General features: G+C 37.2%; 1 protein-coding gene across 13 annotated transcripts in view; it reads left to right on the top strand.

Moving 5' to 3' along the window:
• Positions 1-596: 596 nt before the first annotated feature.
• The window catches only part of KCNH7 (potassium voltage-gated channel subfamily H member 7), a 455,266-nt gene continuing 434,156 nt past the window's right edge, over positions 597-21,706 (top strand). For 3 of the 13 annotated variants that reach the window (XM_067026193.1, XM_067026189.1, XM_067026186.1), the window contains exons 1-2: positions 1,433-1,732; positions 3,414-3,644. In XM_067026193.1, the coding sequence (XP_066882294.1) occupies positions 1,657-1,732; positions 3,414-3,644 (307 nt within the window). In that variant the 5' untranslated portion in view covers positions 1,433-1,656. Of the gene's footprint in view, positions 1,733-3,413; positions 3,645-7,217; positions 7,246-21,706 lie in introns of those variants that run through there. The other 10 variants (XM_067026190.1, XM_067026188.1, XM_067026191.1 and 7 more) reach the window with 9 other exon arrangements.

Genomic DNA, 21,706 nt, shown 5'->3' with positions numbered 1-21,706 from the left:
GGTGGCAAATTCCATTTAGAGAAAGGGGCGTGGAAAGGGCTGACTACTTGGTTAAGGGAGATCGATGACATAAATGAAGGGAAAGCATGAAAAACTAGAGAAACAACTTAGAAAACACCCTCCCCTGGCATGGCTTGTCACATATGATTTCCTAAGTCTCCAGGAGGACTATTTGGGCAGAAGTGTATGTATACCATGAGATTCCCGTGTTGGCAGGCTCTGAGAAGCAAGAGCAGAGAGGACTATTCTCTCCCTTGAACCCTTTCCTATCATATACGAGATGATTTCTTAGAAATGGTAGAAGCAAGCAGAATGGTGTCCCTAGTGTGTTCAGGAGATGAGTGGCATGAGAGGTCACACCAAGGCTGGTAACTCTTAGCCCTACCCACCTTTTGTTCCTGCCCCCTCTTGCCCAGCCTCGCCCATTTCAAACTCCTTCCTTGTTTTGTACCAGTTGCTTACAGTCTTTGGCCTTCTTATCTTTCTTGCAACCTGCAGCGCGGAGAGACCTCATCACCCTCAACCTTGCAACTCCTCAGGGGTTCAAGCAGTGAAACCGGGCATGCTCAGCGCGGCGCCAGCAGCCTCCAGCCTTTGGGAGGCGCGGCTCAGCGCCGGGCTGGGACAGGAGTGCCAATTCAGCCCAGGCTTCAACACCCACCTCCGCCGAGCCCAGGCTTCCGAGCTGCACCCTGAGACGAAACCTGCACCCTTCAGGGGTTCATCCTCAATCTTCAACCTCCTGAGCCACCAGGGCTTAGAAATAGTCTTCAGTGAGGGACTGTTTTCCCACCTGTCTTTTCTTTGCAGCTAAGGGTGTTTTAGCTACCACGGCGTGAGGAGCTCAGGAATGGGGCCCTGGGGCTGGTGGCCGTGGAGATCACCTTCCCAGAGTAGCTGTTTGTCACTGAGTTTTGGAGATTTCTTGGCTGGCTTCCGCTAAAGCACGCTTGAGTAATCCGAGCTGTGGCGGCGCCCAAGCTCCCGGGATAAAGGCAGCGTGTGTGTGTGTCTGTGTGTGTGTGTGTCTGTGTGTGTGTGTCTGTGTGTGTGTGTCTGTGTGTGTGTGTGTGTAGGGGGAGAGGGCGGGGATAGAAACGTCAACCACCCCCCACCCCCCAGCCTCCTTTTCTTTCTCCCTTTCCTGCAAAAGCCGCCCAAGTCTTCTGTCCCGCCGCCGCCCCCCCACCCCCCACCCCGCCCCTCCTTAGCCATCCTGACAGCTCTGGGCCACCGCCAGGTTAAGACCATTTGCGCTGGGAAATCTACGCCGTTTGGGAGAAGAGAAACAGATCGATTGCCCTTGTGACTCCCCGCCCCCCTCCCCACCGCACCCCGCCCCCCACCGCTCCCTCCCTGCTTCCCTCCCCTGCCACCTCCCCTCACCCCGCCCCCTTCCCGCTCCCCACCCCCAAAGCCTCTCCCCCGCGGCAGTCCGGTGCGAGGCCCCCTCCGGAAGGTGAGGGGAATGGATTGGACTCCGGTGGGGAAAGCGGGTGTCTAGAAGTGGTGCTAATGGGAAGAGATTTCTGGTTTCAAAAGAGGATGCTCTGCCACAAAGAGCGGCTCGCGCGCTGGCCTGGGCTCTAGCCGAGGAGAGATCCCGGGAGAACTCCGGAGCTCGCGGGGAGCGCTCCTCGGAAGACCGGGGTCAACATGCCTGTTCGCAGGGGGCATGTGGCACCACAAAACACATTTTTGGGGACAATCATACGGAAATTTGAAGGGCAAAGTAAGTTCATTTGTTCTCTTCTCTCTCCCTCGCTTTCTGCTTTGATAGTGCACTTGGCGTCCGCCGCTTCCAAGCTGAGGAGAGGGCAACTCCGGGGCTCTGTCAAGTTCAGAGGCTGTGAAACCGAGTCAGGAGGTTCGAATGGCAGCTCGAGTGTTCTGCCTGTGATATTAATTTTGATTTACATTTTAGATTATGGTCTCCATTATAGGAGGCAATTTGATCCTCCTCTCCCACTGCTCCATTATCTGCCTTGCTACTTAATGTCCTACTCTTCTACTATCTTACAGGGAACGTACTAGTAGTGTAACATGGGATTATATTTTGTGGCCGTTTTATTGTAGACTTTCTGAAAGTCAGGAGCAGGGCAGAGCATATTATTGGAACAAGAGAATGTTAATGGTAGCAGCGATGTAAATGGCTATGCAAACTGTATTTTATTACCTTGGTTAAATTGCAAGGCTGTGGGATGACAGGGATGCTTGCTTTTGCTCGTTTATAGAAGCTAAACTTTGCATTGAATCAATGCAAATCCCAAGCTGGATAATTTGGGAAAAGTAATATCTGATCCGTGTTGATTCCCAAGGCAAACAGTTCATTATTTAAAGAATATTTTTGTCCCTTCATGATCCCCTTAAATTTCCACTAGAAATTTAAAATTGAAGTGTAATAAGTAAATCGCACAAAGACTGAATGCAGAGAAATGTAATATTCTCATATGCACTAATTATGAGGAATAAATAATTGTTATATAAATACATTAATTTTAGATCCTATACTTGTTCATTTATGTTTGACATTTCCTTAAAACTACATTAACACACATTTATTTTTGTACATTATGCATTTATTTTGGCACTGCATTTAGTGATGGGAGGATATAGTACTTTGTGTTCAAAATAAACTTGTGTATCCTGTTTCCTATTTTATTTGCGAATAGTAAATATAATTTGTGATCAGAATTAATAAGCCCTTTGTACTAAAATCCCTACTACCATACAAAAATGCAGGGTCCCCCAAAGTAAATGTGAAAAGGTGATAACATGATATTTACTGTATGTGTGTAAATATTTTTGTCTTCTGGATAATATATATTATGAAAAGGTGAACCTTTGCATTATTAAACTACTAATTAATGTGAAATAATTTCATTGCTAATAGTTTCAGGGGTTTTTTTTGTTTTTTTTCATTTTTTTTAGCATGATGTGTGTAGTATGCCTTAGAGAGATAGAGAAAAGCCAAATCCAGGAATAATAACTACTTTAAGAAAGTTGTACTCTAAGGGCCAAGGTTGAAATGAGGAACCTGACAGCTACAGGATGCTTCACTGTTTTGGCATCGAAAATACCTTACAATTAAATGGCATTCTGGTGCTATCAATGGGCCAGCTGCTTATCTGAGTGTGCATTAGGACCCTTGAGAGTTACATGGCTTGAGAACTAGACTATTTGGGAAATGATATTCTCAAAATTTGAAGAAAAGCTTCTTAATACTTTTTGATAAAACTACTTAGGACCATCAATTTCTTATTTAGAGTTTTTTTTCCTTTTAATATCTGGGCAGTTAGCAATTTGGGAAGCACCTACATTTCAGATCTCCTATTATGCAACAAATTGTTCCAGTGTTTATGAGAATCTTGAGGAAGCTTTTTAAAAGATACCTTACTATCTTTTTATTACAGATAAAAAATTTATCATTGCAAATGCCAGAGTGCAGAACTGTGCCATCATCTACTGCAACGATGGGTTCTGCGAGATGACTGGTTTCTCCAGGCCAGATGTCATGCAAAAGCCATGCACCTGCGACTTTCTCCATGGGCCCGAGACCAAGAGGCATGATATTGCCCAAATTGCCCAGGCATTGCTGGGGTCAGAGGAGAGGAAAGTGGAGGTCACCTACTATCACAAAAATGGTAAAGTTTATCTATTTATCATTCCTTATATTTTATTCCATTAAAATGAAATTTTGACAATTGATTACTGAAAGTTCATAGTCAGAGAAGCCCCTAATATTCAATTGGAGATATATGATTTGCTTGTACTGTTGCAGGATTCAAGAAATGTGGAGACTCTCATTAGTGGACTAGTAGGGACAATTTCTTTTTTGAATAAGGGTACTCTGTACTCTTCAAAAGTCCAGTAACTTAATGTCACTGAGGACAAAATGCCACAAATCAATCTTACTGTCTTCCCTAAGGAATAACTTAAAAGCCAATAATTTCCTGGTTGCGTTGATACGCATTTAGTTGGAGAGAAATAAGGTTTTATTTGCTTGAACTTGAAAATATTTCACAAAGTCTTGTAGAAAAATCTATATCTGAAACTAAGACTGTTACTGTTATAGATGTTTCTTGGCTCTTCAGCTTTATTTGGTAGGCAACACCTCTTGTTTCTTTTGATCCTTTTTATATAAGATTAAGGATGATATATAGGAGCTTATAAAAATTGGTCTAGTAAACCTATGTATATTCAAATAATAAGGCCTGTTTATGTATTCAAGATTTGTCCTAAAGTAAGAAATGGAGAAAGGGAACTATGATATGTAGAATTATTAGTATTCATTTTTATAGCTGCAGCAAAACTGGCATCTGAAACTTAAGGTCATACCTCAACTTCAAGGGCACTCCTCCTTCTTTTAGGCTTGCTATGGGAGCATAAACATATTAGACCTATAATAGTTCTCAAAGAAATGGGCATGCATTCATTATATACATAATATATGTATATTAACTCACATGTATGAATATTCAGATATACCCATTTTAAAGTATACACATTCTCAAATGTGAACACTTAATGATATCTGACAATTTATAGCTTAAAGATAAATCAATTAAAAATGCATGTTATAGTTTGTTTTGTTGATATTACCTTATCATTTTCTAAATTCCGTTGATACAAATCAGTGAGGCAGAGGGGTATCTAGTCAGATTTTTAGGTAACTCTTAAGATTTATAAACGAGTAAATGAGTGATGTGTTATAGCTTATATCATATAATGACTCATCATTTGGTAAAAGACATTCTAACAGGGAAAAGGTTTAGCTCTTCCTCTTATTTTCTTAGAATTAAATATTTCATGATAGAAAATGTACAACTCTTAATTACTGGATTTTCCTTAACATCTTAAGTGGGTATGAATAACAAAGTATGACTGGAACAGGTTTGTATAATTTTGGATTAATCTGGAATGAAATCAGTTATATCATTACCAATCAAAGTAGAGATAGTTTTAAAGTTCTCATTTTCCCCCTACTTTTGAATCAGTAGGGTTGGCATACTAGGAATAACTTAATTGCTCTGTTGTCTTGAAAGCATTTCTTGGACAGAGGCTCTCACTACTCAAATGCAGTTCATCTTTTTTGTGTGTGTATCTGATGCCAACAGTTGGATGTCTGACGTTTTTTCCCATATGAGTATCTATCATGATGTCCCATAGTCTGTATTGTGGTTACTGTAGGGTGTGTTGGTCCTAATGTTTTCTGGTACATTTGAGAATTTTTTCAACTTGTAGAATTTAAGTATAAAATGAATCTGGACTGTATGGATCACTTAGATACTAACTATATTTTTCAGGCCATATTTTCAGATAGAAAAGAGTGCTATTTATTAAACTGCAAGTAAAATGGTGATGTTTGGAAGCCTAGTTTAACTTGTACAATGTGACTGTGTAAAATGATCTCCAAACACCTTTAAAAATCAATTTAATGTGGAGTCACAAACATGGATGTAAAAATTCCTACAGTAAAGGTGCTGGTACATTGACTAATGCAAATCATACTGTCAGTGATTTGCTTGGTTATATGAATTTAAACCTCCTTGTTTTAGACAAGGAATCTTTATTTGGAAGCTTGTTTAGGTATGTAAGTATCAACCTTTGGTGATAATTTTGATTCTGTTGCCTTCATGTTCAGTTGTGACTCAATCTACAAGGGCTTGAGTATCCTCAGAGTCAATGACAAATGCTGCCTCTTTTGCTTTTATTGATACGGGGAACATGAGGTGATGGGCCAGCTTTTTCTTTTTTTCCAAAGAAAACTATTAATTTGAATGACCTTTGTAGATTGAGAAGACACAGTCAGACTTATTTGCTCTGAATGTAATAAACTTGTGTTTTTGCTACTAGTTCAGATACCTTGAATAGAATCTTCTGAGTGTATTAGTTTTATTCACATGGCAACTGCAAAATCAGTCAGAGCTTGTGAAGTTCAAATGCTTTGAAAGTCTTCCCTGCCAGCCACTCTCCATTTATAAAAGCAGGAAAGGACAAGATCACCAACATTTTCATTGGTTTGTTTCCCAAAGTTTCCTTAATTCTTTATTATTGAGGTCATTTACTTTTGAGAGGTTCTTGGTTTCCTAAGGATATGCATTAAATGCTTCCTTTGTTTATGCTTTATTTAGCATTTCATTGTAGTATGAATCGTGATGCAATAAGCACAATGAGCAAATTAACAAAAAGTTGAGATACACTGTTTCCACTTTTTCCATTCACTCACACTGGAGTAACAAAAATATGCCCATGGCACTGTTTCTGAAAGCTTGTTTTCCAAAGTGACCCAGAGGCTTTATAAGCAGTTTAAACTTTTGATCTATGCAAGGAGTTCACATTGACACGGTGTATGGTGAGCTGCATGATCACCACTGTGAAGCAATGCTTCCTACAATATTCCTTTATGTGATTTTAACAGGTACAGTTGGGCTTGCTGTTTACCAAACTATCAATTTTTAAAAACCTGGTTATTTGCAGTAGGAATATTTGACAGCCCTTCCTTTGAGAATTCTATTTTACAGCTTAAGTCATTATTGCATAAATCATTCTTGGCAGCTGTGAAATATTGCTTGAGGTGATAAAGCTGTAAATCTTTTGACATAAAACTCTAATTATACAAAACTATAATTACGCTGAAGCTTATATAAGGATGGGCATGTATTTTAATAGCATAATACATGCACTTTAAAAATAGTGATTTTAAACAATAGTGATTGAGAAATAGCAAACACTTCAGCTATTAACTAGCTCATAGTTTGGAGATGATGTTAATAGTAAGGTAACCGAAGAACAATTTAGTTGGTCATCCTTTAATTTATTGCTCATCTGGTTTGGGGTGTGTCATGGAACGGAGCTAGCTAGTTGAAGTGCTAAACTGCTTCCGTCACATCTAGATATGTGATTTTTACCTTAAATTATCAAGCCACTCTAAACATTTGGAAAAATCAAAGTAAATTTCTCCAAGAGAAAGGTCTTAACTCAGTAGGAAAACAGGACTTAAAATGCATTATTTTTAGAGGTCAGAGTGTTTCAGTATTTTTGCCACTATGCTTTCAGACATAGTGCAATGGCAACTTTTTTTTTTTTTTTTTTTTTTAGCAAATCAGAAATGTCCCTATCTTTGTGTTGCTTTTAAAGAACTAAAGGATGAGAAGGGGCTGAGGGAAGTCCTTTTCTGATCCAGTCAGAGACCAGATCCAGACAGGGCACCAGTCATGCTGGGACCAGTACAAAGTTCCAGAGGTATTGTTTGATTCAACTCAACTCAAAAGAGGTTTTGGTTTGGTAAGATTGAATCTACCATCTCTAAGAATTATGAGAAAAGGCCTCATAGAAAATGCTATGTTGTTAGGAGTAAAGGTGAAGATGCATACTGAGTGCCATCTCTCTCTCAGGTAAGGTCTTAGGCACTGGAGAAACAGTAGGAGGAGAATGCAAAGGAGTATCCAACCTTATCTCTGCTTTCAGGATGTTTGAATCACAGAGTGACTAATGTGCATTTCCATCTTGTAAACCCCAAGATGTTTTCTTGAAATTATTTTTAAAGAAAAACACTATATAGACTATGAATTGAAGAAGCTTTTATATAAATGGAGACCAAATTTAGGGTTAATTACCACTCTTCCTCTGTTCCCCAAATCTAAAATAAACTTGTCTATGTGTATTTCCTCTCACCTTTTGTCACTATACATAATATAAACTTATTAAAGAAGCAGTGTAGTTTAGTTAAAATTTTAATAGCTCCAAAATAAATTTTATAATAGCTTTATATGTTATATGGCATGCAAATATTCAGCCTTCTTAATTCCTGAATTGTGTAAGGAGAGACAAAGACGGTAGTCTTTAGAGAAAACTAGAAATATATTTTTTGTGCGTGTAATTCAAGCAACAAGAAAGTTTTCCAGGGAGGATCTTGCCTAGAATGTGTTTTGGTGTTCATTTAAACTTTCAGTTTATACATTTTCATGCTCTGTCCAGTAGTATATAGTAACAACAGTAACATAAACTACATTTTCTTTTACATAACTAAACTTCATAACGTTTCATGGACTCTAGTTATTGTATAGAATTTAGATTTGATCAATTGTATTTGTTGATAAAATAAGAATTCTCAAGAAACACTCCGCCTCACAGTTTGAAAATTTTATTTCAGTATTGTCCCAAGTGAAAACAAAATGTCTTAAAACTGAGGGTGGGCTCTGTTCATCAGCCCTTTTCCCCACCACCAGCACCATACCTCTAAACAGATTGGGTGCTGAAAAGAAGCTGTCTTGTCTGCCAGCTTGCGGAATAACTACTCAGTTACTTTCTCACCCAAGGGGCTTGAGAACAGGGTCAGCTTAGGGCTGTAGGCATAGGCTAGACTTAGTGGGAGGAACTGACTTCTCTGGCTTCTATTGGCTCCCAATGTTGTTTTTATTATTCTTTTTTTGCTATAAATAGTCACTAAATCAATTACTGGTGGTCAGCGGTAGAGAGAGTCCTAGGATAATTGATTCACAGGGAAGTAGCAGTTGGAGTATAAAATGTTAAGACATCAACATTCATCTGGCCATCTAATCTAGAAACCTCAGGGTCATTTTCTGTTGTCTGCTCTCTGTTCTCCCTAAACCCAGCTGGTCACCAATTCCTTTCAATATTTACATCTGAAATATCTTCTAATGCCAACCCCACGTTTCCATCACTGCCAAGTGCTCTGTTGAAGCCCTCTTCATCCTTCTTCTGGAGGGTTGAGGACTGAAGCTTCCCCCCCTTTTCAATTCATTCTCTACAATACCATCAGAGAGCTATTTCTGAAATAAAAATCACATACCACTGATGACTTATCAGGGCCAAAAGTCATTGTAAATGAATTTCATGTACTAAATAATGAGTACAACAATCCCATAAGATATATGCTCTTATTATCCTTATTTTATGAGGAGAACCCTGCACCTGAGAGAGATGAACTTGCCAAATCACACTTAAGTGGTGATGCCCAAGCCCTTAAAAACTTTTCCGTATTTTCTGCTCAAAGTACTTAGGTCATGCCTTGGCTTAAAAAGCTATCTTAACTCCTTAAAACTCTCACTGGTAAAGTTCTGGACTCTTTAGTATGATACTTGGTGCCTTCAGAGTTGAATTCACTTGGGTTTTTAAGTAGGATGTATTTCGAGGAACTAGCTGGGCCCCCAGCTCTGACAGTAACTAGGTGAACTTGATCGAGTTTACCTTCTTGGTGCCTCAGTTTCCTTTTCTGATGTATATTTGGAGAATAACATCTACTTTGTTAGGCTGATTGAATGTTTTATATAGAACAAAGTACATAGCATTATTTATAGTATGGTTTCTTGCCCATAATATGTGTTTGATAAATATCAATTAGTTGAATATCTTGCCAACTCCATTTCTCCTACAACTCTTATGTTCCCGTAATACTGGACTGCTCAGAGTTTCTCAAAGAAGCCATGCGCTTTTATTTCACCAAGGCTTTGTTCACCCTTCAGAAGTCTTCCTTTACATATAATAAACACCGCAAAGTCTCTGTGATGGGATTGCATTTCCCTCAGCTTCTCACCCTAAAGAAACCATTATCATCCTTCCAAAGACAGATCAAAACAAATCTCTGTGATATTCTTCCTGATGCCCCGACTGCCTGTTCCTGAACATTAACATTCCTCTGTATCGCTACAACCCTTGGTTCTCGACTCCAGGGTAGCACCTGGGATGTGCTACATGTCGTTATTATTGTAGTTAATTTTGAGCTCATTCAAAGAAATTACCAAGTGTTATTAATTTCTATGTCCAGAATGTATGGACGACTGCCTGGTATGAACTACGTGCTCAATTAGTATTCACACAAAGAACACAGAGAAGATAAGAAATGGAACCGTAGACCTGGGGAAACAAGAAACAGATTAACATCAGGAGATGTTGTGCAAAGTGTGTTTTAGGGAAAGTGTGATGTTTTGATTTTTCTTATTTTTTTATTTTTTTTAACATCTTTATTGGAGTATAATTGCTTTACAACAGTGTGTTACTTTCTGCTGTATAACAAAGTGAATCAGCTATACGTACACATATATCCCCATATCTCCTCCCTCTTGCATCTCCCTCCCTCCCACCGTCCCTGTCCCACCCCACTAGGTGGTCACAAACCACCGAGCTGATCTCCCTGTGCTATGCGGCTGCTTCCCACTAGCTATCTATTTTACATTTGGTAGTGTATATATGTCCATGCCACTCTTTCACTTCATCCCAGCTTACCCTTCCTCCTCACCGTGTCCTCAAGTCCATTCCATTGGACTACGTCTGCATCTTCATTCCTGTCCTGCCCCTAGGTTCTTCAGAACCATTTTTAATTTTTACTTTATATTCCATATATATGTGTTAGCATATGGTATTTGTTTTTCTCTTTCAGACTTACTTCACTCTGTATGACAGATTCTAGGTCCATCCACCTCACTACAAAAAACTCAATTTCATTTCTTTTTATAGCTGAGTAATATTCCATTGTATATATGTGCCACATCTTCTTTATCCATTCATTTGTCGATGGACACTTAGGTTGCTTCCATGTCCTGGCTATTGTAAATAATGCTGCAGTGAACATTGTGGTACATGACTCTTTTTGAATTATGGTTTTCTCAGGGTATATGCCCAGGAGTGGAATTGCTGGGTCGTATGTTATCTCTATTTTTAGTTTTTAAGGAACCTCCATGCTGTTCTCCATAGTGGCTGTATCAATTTACATTCCCACCAACAGTGCAAGAGGGTTGCCTTTTCTCCAAACCCTCTCCAGCATTTATTATTTGTAAATTTGTTGATGATGGCCATTCTGACTTGTGTGAGGTGATACCTCATTGTAGTTTTGATTTGCATTTCTCTAATGATTAGTGATGTTGAACATCCTTTCATGTGAATGCTGGCAATCTGTATATCTTCTTCGGAGAAATGTCTGTTTAGGTCTTCTGCCCATGTTTGGATTAGGCTGTTTGTTTTTTTGATATTGAGCTGCATGAGCTGCTTATATATTTTGGAGATTAATCCTTTGTCAGTTGCTTCATTTGCAATATTTTCTCCCATTTTGAGGGTTGTCTTTTCATCTTTTTTATGGTTTCCTTTGCTGTGCAAAAGCTTTTAAGTTTCATTAGGTCCCATTTGTTTATTTTTGTTTTTATTTCCCTTTCTCTAGGAGGTGGGTCAAAAAGGATCTTGCTGTGACTTATGTCATACAGTGTTCTGCCTATGTTTTCCTCTAAGAGTTTGATAGTATCTGGCCTTACATTTAGGTCTTTAATCCATTTTGACTTTATTTTTGTGTATGGTGTTAGGGAGTGTTCTAATTTCCTTCTTTTACATGTAGCTGTCCAGTTTTCCCAGCACCACTTATTGAAGAGGCTGTCTTTTCTCCACTGTATATCCTTCCCTCCTTTATCAAAGATAAGGTGACCATATGTGTGTGGGTTTATCTCTGGGCTTTCTATCCTGTTCCATTGATCTATATTTCTGTTTTTGTGCCAGTACCATACTGTCTTGATTACTGTAGCCTTGTAGTAGAGTCTGAAGTCAGGGAGCCTGATTCCTCCAGCTCCGTTTTTCTTTCTCAAGATTGCTTTGGCTATTCGGGATCTTTTGTGTTTCCATACAAATTGTGCAATCTTTTCTTCTAGTACTATGAAAAATACCATTGGTAGTTTGATAGGGATTGCATTGAATCTGTATATTGCTTTGATAGTATAGCATTTTCATAACGTTAATTCTTCCAATCCATGAACATGGTATATCTCTCCATCTATTTGTATCATCTTTAATTTATTTCATCAGTGTCTTATAGTTTTCTGCATACAGGTCTTTTGTCTCCTTAGGTAGGGTTACTCCTAGGTATTTTATTCTTTTTGTTGAAATGGTAAATGGGAGTGTTTCCTTAATTTCTCTTTCAGATTTTTCATCATTAGTGTATGGGAATGCAAGAGATTTCTGTGCATTAATTTTGTATCCTGCTACTCTACCACATTCACTGATTAGCTCTAGTAGTTTTCTGGTAGCATCTTTAGGATTCTCTATGTATAGTATCATGTCATCTGCAAACAGTGACAGTTTTACTTCTTCTTTTCCAATTTGGATTCCTTTTATTTCTTTTTCTTCTGTGATTGCTGTGGTTAAAATTTCCAAAACTATGTTGAATAATAGTGGTGAGAGTGGGACACCTTGTCTTGTTCCTGATCTTAGAGGAAATGGTTTCAGTTTTTCACCATTGAGAATGATGTTGGCTGTGGGTTTGTCATATATGGCCTTTATTATGTTGAGGTATGTTCCTTCTATGCCTACTTTCTGGAGACTTTTTATCATAAATGGGTGTTGAATTTTGTTGAAAGCTTTTTCTGCATCTGTTGAGATTATCATATGGTTTTTATCCTTCTTTGTTAATATGGTGTATCACATTGATTGATTTGCGTATATTGAAGAATCCTTGTATTCCTGGGATAAACCCCACTTGATCATGGTGTTTGATCCTTTTAATGTGCTGTTGGATTCTGTTTGCTAGTATTTAGTGAGGATTTTTGCATTTATGCAGTATATCATCTATCAATGATATTGGCCTGTTGTTCTTAGGAACAATTTTCACCTTAATTGTATTAACAGACCTATTTCTTTGCTTAATAAACTAAGGTATTAAATAATCTTCATAGCCTATAACTATGTAGATAACTAGAAAAATATTTAATAAAGAGAAGAGCTGGTAACTAGGAATTATTAAGCTGTTAACCTGTGTTCACTCACCACCAAATCAAAATGTCACTCACTGGTGTCTCCAATAATCTCTGTGTAATAGCCAGACACAAAGTTCTCTTGTGACTTGAATTTGTTGCTATGTTTGACACAGTTACCCCACCGACTATACAAGTTATGCAGTACTGGCATTTTATATCTAGTAGAACATCTCATCCCTCACTGTTTCCCTTGTGAATTCTTAATTGGTAGTGAAGCTTGATCTCATGATCACTCAATAATGAGTGTTAAATCTACAATAATAAAGTTAGCTTATTAAAAACAATACAAATAATAATTATTATTATTGTCAAATGAACGTTTTCTCTCTTTACTGTGCTGTCTACATTTAGCAAAATTATAGAATTACCAAGAAGCAATGGAATCAGGCAGTAGTGAGACATTAATCACGATAGTGAGGAAATTTGTCCTATTACTGAACAATTAGGAAGGTCAAATTACCACTTGTCACAGATGCGTTACAAGAAAACTGAGTACCAGGCTTCTATCACCATGACTGAACATTTCATATCTTCCTCTTGCTTCTTTAATTTGTGTGAAATATCTAATTAAGAAAATCAAAGTACTCTTTCTGTAGACAGTTAAATTGTTGTTGAGGCAGTCTCACGCCCTTTGCTCAGTTAAGTGGATCTGTCTGTGTACAAGCTCTCCTTTTTGTGGTTTCCACTGTTTTATGGAGTGTCTCGCCCTACTTTTTACTTCTAAAAAGGGTAAAATAGCCTTAGCTGGTGCTTGGTGGATAAGAATTGGGGAGAAGGAGTGAGAGAGGACTGGGGTGTATTTTGGACCTTAGTCCTGCTCAGTTTCTAAAATAACCTCAAACTGGACTGCACTGGTGGGCAGGGCTGTCCGAGCCGTGTTGCTTTGGTTCACCTGCATTTTCCTCCAGGACAGCCAGTCAGAAGACATTGTTACAGCAGGTGGAATCTCACCATTGCTGGTTTTGTTGTCTCCTTTTTTCCTCCTTTCCTGAAAATCATTAGGAGTGTTTCTATTGTTATTCACTGTTTTGATAGGACATTCATTCTTGCATGTTGTTTGAAATAACGGTTTTGAGAAACATGTAATAACTGCATGGGTTCAAGACAACTTAAAATAACTATCTCTTCTCATTACTGACCACTGTGTTCCAAACACCCTTCTTAATTCTATTCAGTGAAATCTGTATTAATGACTCAAGATTATGGGCATGATGACAAAAATTAAAGTACAAAATTGGTGGTGGTTTCATAATCAATTTCTCAAAGATCAAGTAAAGAACAAAATCTAGGAAAAACTAAATAAGGTATTTATATGTAAAAAAAAACCTATTCGTGTTATAAAAGATCACCTATTGAAATCATAGCCCTAAGGGCTTTGAATATACTAATTAAGACTGCATTAATTCAGTAAATGCAACATGCAACATTATATGTTGTGTGACTAATTTTTAAACACTTTCCCATTTACTTCTCTTAGCTAAATTAGTTAAATTTTCTTCCAGTTTTGCTAAAAATTTCCATGTACACCATCCATTTTCTTTAATCGTGTTAATCAGTTAATGTTTAGCTACACATTTATTTAGGTCTTTTATATACATGGTTGTGCACTCTGGGTTTTAATTCTTCTGGTTGTAGTTCATGGACCATAGTCCTCCACCCAATATAGATATTTTCCCAAAGGATTAATGTTAATTGAGTTCTAATTCTGTACAGACTCTTTATATAAATTACTTTATCTGATTTTCATGACAGCTTTGGGAGTAGACATTATCCCACTTTACAGATTAAAATGAAGTTCAGAGTAAAGTACTGATGATCACAGGGCAAAGTGGAGATGAGGTTTAAAATCTAGATTTGTCTATGCTTGCAAACTTTGTTGCCTCCAAATGATACACTTTTTAAACCTTACTCTACCCCATCCTATATGTCCTAATTCTAGTTATTAATCATAGATTCTTATTGATTGTTTGAGATGTGAATCTGATTAATTTAATTTACACCAAAGGGTGAATGAATGAAGCAGGCTTTATCCTAGGTATTTTGTGTTTTAAACAGGACCATCATTCAAAATGAATCTCTGTTTGGCAGGATGTTCGATTTCAGTAGGTTGATGATAGCTGGTGTGTGCCTGTAATCCTTGCATTATTATTAATGGCACTCTTTTTTGCTCTTAAATGTGTTTCTGTTTTGGACTGTTAACTTAGGTTTGGGGGACATTTTTACTTAAGGCCCCCTCAGCTACTATGTGTCTATTTCCTTATCCAGGAAATCCAGAAGAAAATGCATGGTTTAGTGTGATTCAGGAGCAGAAGCCCTAATGTATTCTTATCCTCTCTCCTTCCTACAACACGGTTTTATTTCCTGGCAAAATTATGTGATTTAACAAAATTCACCAAAGTATTTAAAAGGGACATCTAATTTACTGGTATGAAGAGGGTTTGGTTTATTTAAAGCATCTCCAAGTTTTTTCATCTTGGGCCAAATGTCAGACTCAGTTCGTGCTACACACCCTACGATCTTGTGCCTTCCAGCTCCTCCCAGAGCCTGCTATTCTCTCCTTTACATGATCTCTAAATTTCTCAGGCAACCTTGTCCACAGTTCCTAACATTTTTTCCCCCTTGTCTCTACAAGAACACCTATGAAATTTTCTTGTAATAATTTGTTTCTATGTCTGTCTCTTCCACTCAAAGTTAAACTCTCTGAAGGGACTTATCAGTGCACTTATTTTGAAAAGGGAGGAAATGGAAGGAGAGCAAAAAATAAATTTAAAAGAACTCAGGAATACACCTGTTCACTGATGAAAATGTCAGGTAGCACATTCTAGACATGTCTCACTCATTCAACGTCCTGTGCCTGGATATAGGAGCTGTAAAAATTAACAACTTATGTTGTTTATTAGTTGAGTAATTTAACTTGCTGCCATGTGGCTTGTATCTTATGAAGCAATTTGTTCTAGTACTCAATAACCTGTAGCTTTTTCTAAAAAGACATAACAACTAATCAGCCTTCTTCAGTTCACCTAGAAGGAGAGAGGTGAATGTTTAGGACAGTCCAGATAGATCCTTAATGTCGACACAGTCAGATGATTCTGGTGGGGCAACCACAGGTCAATAAAAGGGAGAATATGTCTACATGTTCTTCTAATATATATATGCAAATTTGCAAGCCATGCTAGCTGTCCCTGGATCTTCTTAGTTGAATACAGGTGATCAAATACTCATAAAACCTTGCAATTATTCTCATGTCTTTTTCTGCTGTCTTTCTCCACACACTGAATACAGTTTCCAACTTCCATGTGTCTCCAAACACATTTAATTCTTTTGCCCCAACTCTGAGTCATGGATTGAGATTGTAAGGCCTGTATGGTATCAGCAGACACTTCATCAGTCACATCCTGATACAGGATTTTACCACCTCAGCAAGGACTTCATGTCTACTCTCTCTCAATGTGGTATAACTCGACTGTCAAAAAATTAGAAAATAAGAGAACAGATAGTAAAAAAAATCCCTATAATCTTGAACCTAAGAGATAGCCACTGTTAAAATGATGGCATGTATTGTCTATAATTTTTCTACCAAAGACACATATACTCACATATGCACACACACCCACTTTTGTTTTATATGATCAAGATAGCATTATATATACCAAACTCTAGCCTGTTTTCCTCACTGAAAACTTTATCCTGAATTTGTATATATTTTAATGATTGTATAATCTTTATAACATGTCCAGTCCATAAATTATTTTAATATTCACAAAGTATTGCATTGAAGGAAATAACATATTACCAACAATACCCTATTATTGAACACTGCCATTTCCAACTCTTCACAATTGTAAAAACATACTAATTTTTCCTTAGTATATACTACTAGAAGTATAATTGCTGGGTAAAACAGTATGTGTACCTAAAAACCTTTGGTACCTCCTGTCAAATTATATTCCACTTAATTGCACATTTTCTGTGTATAATAAAATTGGTATTCTTTTTAATTTTTGTTGACCAATAAAAATAGTATCTTATTGTCTGATCACTGAATTTAACCCCAAATCGTTATTGAAAAATGTGTAGAAAATATTTAGAGCTAACAGTGCTCAATATTGCCGACCCTATTAAGCTATGGGACTCTCCTGTCTAGATGCCCCTCCCCACACCAGGGTCCGACGTCTTCCAAAAACTAACTTTTCACATTCATATTTTCATTTCAGTAATTTGCTGGCAGTTTTCCAAGTCTTGGATTCAGAAACTAGTACCAAATTTTGACTATTTAGCAGTGTTCCTTGAATTTTTTCTCCTTTCTATTTAGAATGAGTTGGATTTTAAGTTATTTTCAGTATTGCTTATTATCTATGAAAACTGTGACGAAAAGATTGATTAATGAAAAGTTTTTATTCAATAACTCACATATGAATACATCTACATATACATAAATATATTCAAATATTTGTAGTTTTGTTTAGATTCAAGTGATAGGCATGAAAGTTAATAAATTCTTAATAAACTTTCAGATAGGATACCATGTAATAGAAATGAAATATACTTATAATCATAAGTGGTATCAGTTACTCAAAATTACACAATAATGTGTGAGGAAATATACAAGCAACAGAAACTCAACATAGTATTAGATAAGCTGCTAACTCTATCCCAGTATAATACTACCGAAGTGACTGCAGAGAAAGATCGCTCTCTTCCTAGTTTGCAGAGGAACTTAATCAAGACATGCAGAGCTCAGGTAATCTCATCTTTCTAGCTGTGACTCAGTTCTCGGGTCTTCCCTCCAGGTGTTCTTCATAATGAATATCACTTAACCAAGACTCAGTAGGATATATGGATTCCTAAATGGCTATTCTCAGAATTTGCTCCTGGAATGAAGCACTACACAAAAATGCCACTAATCATGCACAGCCCCAACTGTCCTGTGCATTGGCTTCTATTCAGTTCTCATTCTATAATTGCAGGACTTGTTTCTTTGCACAGTTCATGTTTCTAGAGTTGAGCAGAAGGTGTCCTACTGAAATTTCACACCCCCCAACATTCATTATTTTAAATATATTCAGAACAATGTGAGTATAGTGCAAGTTACACAACATTTGTTTTAATTATTGGCTCCTTCGAAGATGCCAATAACTTCAATGATGAATTTCCCTCTGGAGCATAATTAATTTAAAAGAATTCTGTTAGTACTTTTTATTATTAATCTAAATTTTTTGAAAATGTGAGGGATAGTGATTATGCTCTCTAAATCTTTAACAAGTAAAAATTTTCTAATATTCTTGCTTTTTCTTCAATAATAGAAAATACAGCTAAATGTCTGGTTGAACTACAGTTCAGCTATAGAAATGAAAATTAATCTCGAGTGTAAACAAATAGGCAAGAGTAATTTCATAAGTACTTCCTATGTGGCATTTGAAAAATCACTAGTAACAATAAAAAATTTTTTTTCAGAAGAGAGGGCTTACAAATTTTAGCTAGAATATCTGAGGTTATAGAATTAAAATATTAAAATATAAAAAATGAAGGTGAAGCCGACCTTCTAATTATTTTAGCTGCATGTTGAAATACCCAGAAAAAACAAGCAAGAAATTCCAGGCATTTTCTTTTCATTCCGGCAGAAGTAATACGTGCTAACTTCTGTTAAAGATTCCAAGAAATATGCACTAAAAACACAAGAAAACATTTTCTGAAGTAATGAGATTATAATATAACCAGGCACAGGGCCTTCTTGCTACCAATTCCATTGTTCCAGAATTGGAATAATCACCCCCTCCCTATCCCTACACCCAGTTCATCTATAACTCAAGTGAAAAATCAGATCCTGGAATTTTTTCTTTTTGTTGATTTTAGTTTATTTATATTTGTGTACACCGGTATCTTGCTAATGAGTTCAAAGACTGGGCTTGCAAAATTATCTATGGTAACTTATATGTTATTCTATAACTGGGATGAATGAAGTAGTAAAGTGTGGTGTGAACACTTCAACTGATATTAATAGTAACTATCATTCACTGAGCACTTACAGTATGCCAGTACTCTTCTGAAATCTCATTTTTTCCTAATCCTCACATTATTCCCATTTTACAGATTGAAAAGCTGAAGTCAATAAGCTTTCTCAAGGCTACACAAGTAGCATATAACAAAGCTGTGATTTAAGTGTAGGCTGTCTTCTTTCAGAGCCTGTGCCCTCAGAACTCTACTGTACCACCTCAAACCCCTCCTGTCCATGTAGGATCTCTAAAACACAGTGCACACATATTTGACATAGAGTCACTTTCCATCTTGATAGAAAAATGTAAATTGTTTCTGGATTTTAAACATTTAAATGTTTTAAATTTGGAGGCTCCTAATCTTCTCTCAAATGCATTTAGGCAAACACTTCTGGTATTTCATAAATACTTTAAATTCACCTCTCTTTCCCCATTGCCTAAAGTAACTACTCAACAAATAATTTCTTTAAATAAATAAATGAATAAATTAAACTTGGGGCAAACTCTCTGAACATTTGATCTGTCGGTTACTTCTTCAATAATGTGGAAGTTGTCTCTTGCCTATTTGAAACAGATGATAAAGAAGGAGCATAGCATAATGGCTAAGCTCATGGACTCTGTAGTCAGGTGCTTGGGTCTAAATCCTGAAATATTCATCGTGTGATCTGCAAGTTACCTAATTGTCCTGTGCTCAACTTCATCATCAGTGAAATGGGGACTATGATAATAATAGGACCCATCTTACAGGGATTTATGAGGACTAAAAGTGTCTATATTTGTAAAAGCACTTACAGAAGCTCTTGGTACCTCGTAAGTGCAATGTAAGTGTTAACAAATAAAATGATATGAACATTTCAAAAATGTGAAAGGAATTGGGTTAAAAATACATATTAAGTTAATATTCTTACTGAGTGCTGTGCTCAAAAGGAAATTTGGAGCTGCATGTGTGACAGTAAAAAACGTGAACGAAATTTTGACGTCAGTAGGTAAAAGAATGTATCAGCAGTATTTCTTGAAAATTTAAAATGTGAAATTCCAAGGACTTTAGTCTGGTGATTATGGTCTCAATCAAATTCTGTATAATTTATTTTTAGACCTATTTTGAAATGCTGAAACTCGTTTTGTTTTAGGTGTGGTTGCCCTGAAAATGTCAGCAGTCTGAGCAACTTGGGCTTTTACAGTTTTTCTCTGCACAGCTATCTTTCAGCTACACTGCACCAGTTCCAGAATGGTATTCCAGAAACCAGTGTATTTTGAAAGCAATAGTTCCTCAAGTCACAGTGAGGTGTAAGCTCAGTTTACCCCTCTTCCTCCCAGGATTTACTGGGAATCAAGATAAATCTTATTTAAAACAAAGATGTGGAATTAATTGAAACCTATTGATTTGGAGAAAATATGCAGATATAAATACTCAAATATAGGCACCATAGCTAAAGTGACCATATAATTTATAATCCAAAGAAGGATTATTTTAACATAAAAGGGAATGTTATTAATAATTATAACAACAGAAAAATCCAGGACTGTCCAGACAAATTGAATGTATGAATACTCTAAATACAACCTATATTTGGCCCTGTGTATCAGAGTCTTCAAAACGTAATCCATTCTATAGTACAGATTTATCTTGAACAATTTTTAGGTTCCTGAAACTAGTGAGTTTAAAAATGTAACCACTCATTCCTGTGATGCCTAAAATGCTTATTGTGTAGACAAAGGCAGTATCTTGCAATCTGGAGAAATGAGTCAGAATTCTTCTAAAGAATATATTGCACCTGCTGACCTCTTTGAAATAAGACTACAAATGACTCTCTCTATAAATACCATGTTGAAGTTTCTTAGCAAAGGAATTAACCTTAACCACTTTGTGAGCCACAGTGAGTCATGAGAGCAGAATGGACTAAAGGTAAAGAGACAGTTCCTTGTTGAATGCCAACAGTTCTTTATAGGATATCTTTGACTCTCAAAGATCTTATGAAGGATCTTTATCTTTGAATCTGTTAAAGCATGTGTGTGCACAGGGCGTGTGCACAGCCATCTTTTTTCCAGCTTCTCTGTTAGGCTTTAGTCGTATGTGTTTGTCTATTTGTAATCCCGTGATAAAATTAGCCTTGCTTTGGGGGTAAAATTAATTGTCTAAAGGATTAAGTAGGAAGGACAACTCCAGAAAAGTTGGGACAGACAGCATTAAGCATAGAGTTATCAACATTCTAATAAAAACGATTTAAAAGGTAATTAGTTAATTCAGATTTTCAATACGAAGTGAACTTATTCATGCTCATGAATTTAAATGAAAATTGATCTCTCCAGATTTGAGGAGAAAGTGCAAGTATCAGAAAATCAAAATTAAGGAGTGAGAAATTTTTTTCAGAGGAAAGTTAGATGAACGTGGTACAGCTGGTATTCTCATATTGTTTGTATTTTTCCAGATCCAGTACAAACATAAAGGAAATCATCTTTGTTAAAATTGAGTTTGTGAACAAATTTAGCTTTTTCAGTGCTACAATTAGAAAAGAATAAAAAGCCTATGGGGCTTCCCTGGTGGCGCAGTGGTTGAGAGTCCGCCTGCCGATGCAGGGGACACGGGTTCGTGCCCCGGTCCGGGAAGATCCCGCACGCCGCGGAGCGGCTGGGCCCGTGAGCCATGGCCACTGAGCCTGTGCGTCTGGAGCCTGTGCTCCGCAACGGGAGAGGCCGCGACAGTGAGAGGCCTGCATCCCCTCCCCCCAAAAAAAGCCTATGAATAACAGTAATCATAAAAATCCTTCTTCCCTTCCAGATCCAACTAATTATTCCTTTTAAATTACCACTGGTTGTTGAGATCATTGCCCATGATAAAACATCACCAGAAGGGTGTGGGAAAAATATGGAGGCATGAGAAATTATACCCTCCACACTCACCTGTCTCTTTTCCTTTTGACTTATGGTGTCCCATTCACTTTATAACTGCTAAATAAA

This window comes from Kogia breviceps, chromosome 2 (genome assembly GCF_026419965.1).
Source record: "Kogia breviceps isolate mKogBre1 chromosome 2, mKogBre1 haplotype 1, whole genome shotgun sequence".
In the NCBI taxonomy this organism is placed as follows: domain Eukaryota; kingdom Metazoa; phylum Chordata; class Mammalia; order Artiodactyla; family Physeteridae; genus Kogia; species Kogia breviceps.
The sequence above is the reverse complement of the archived record's forward strand: the minus strand, read 5'-3'. Positions and strand labels throughout refer to the sequence as shown.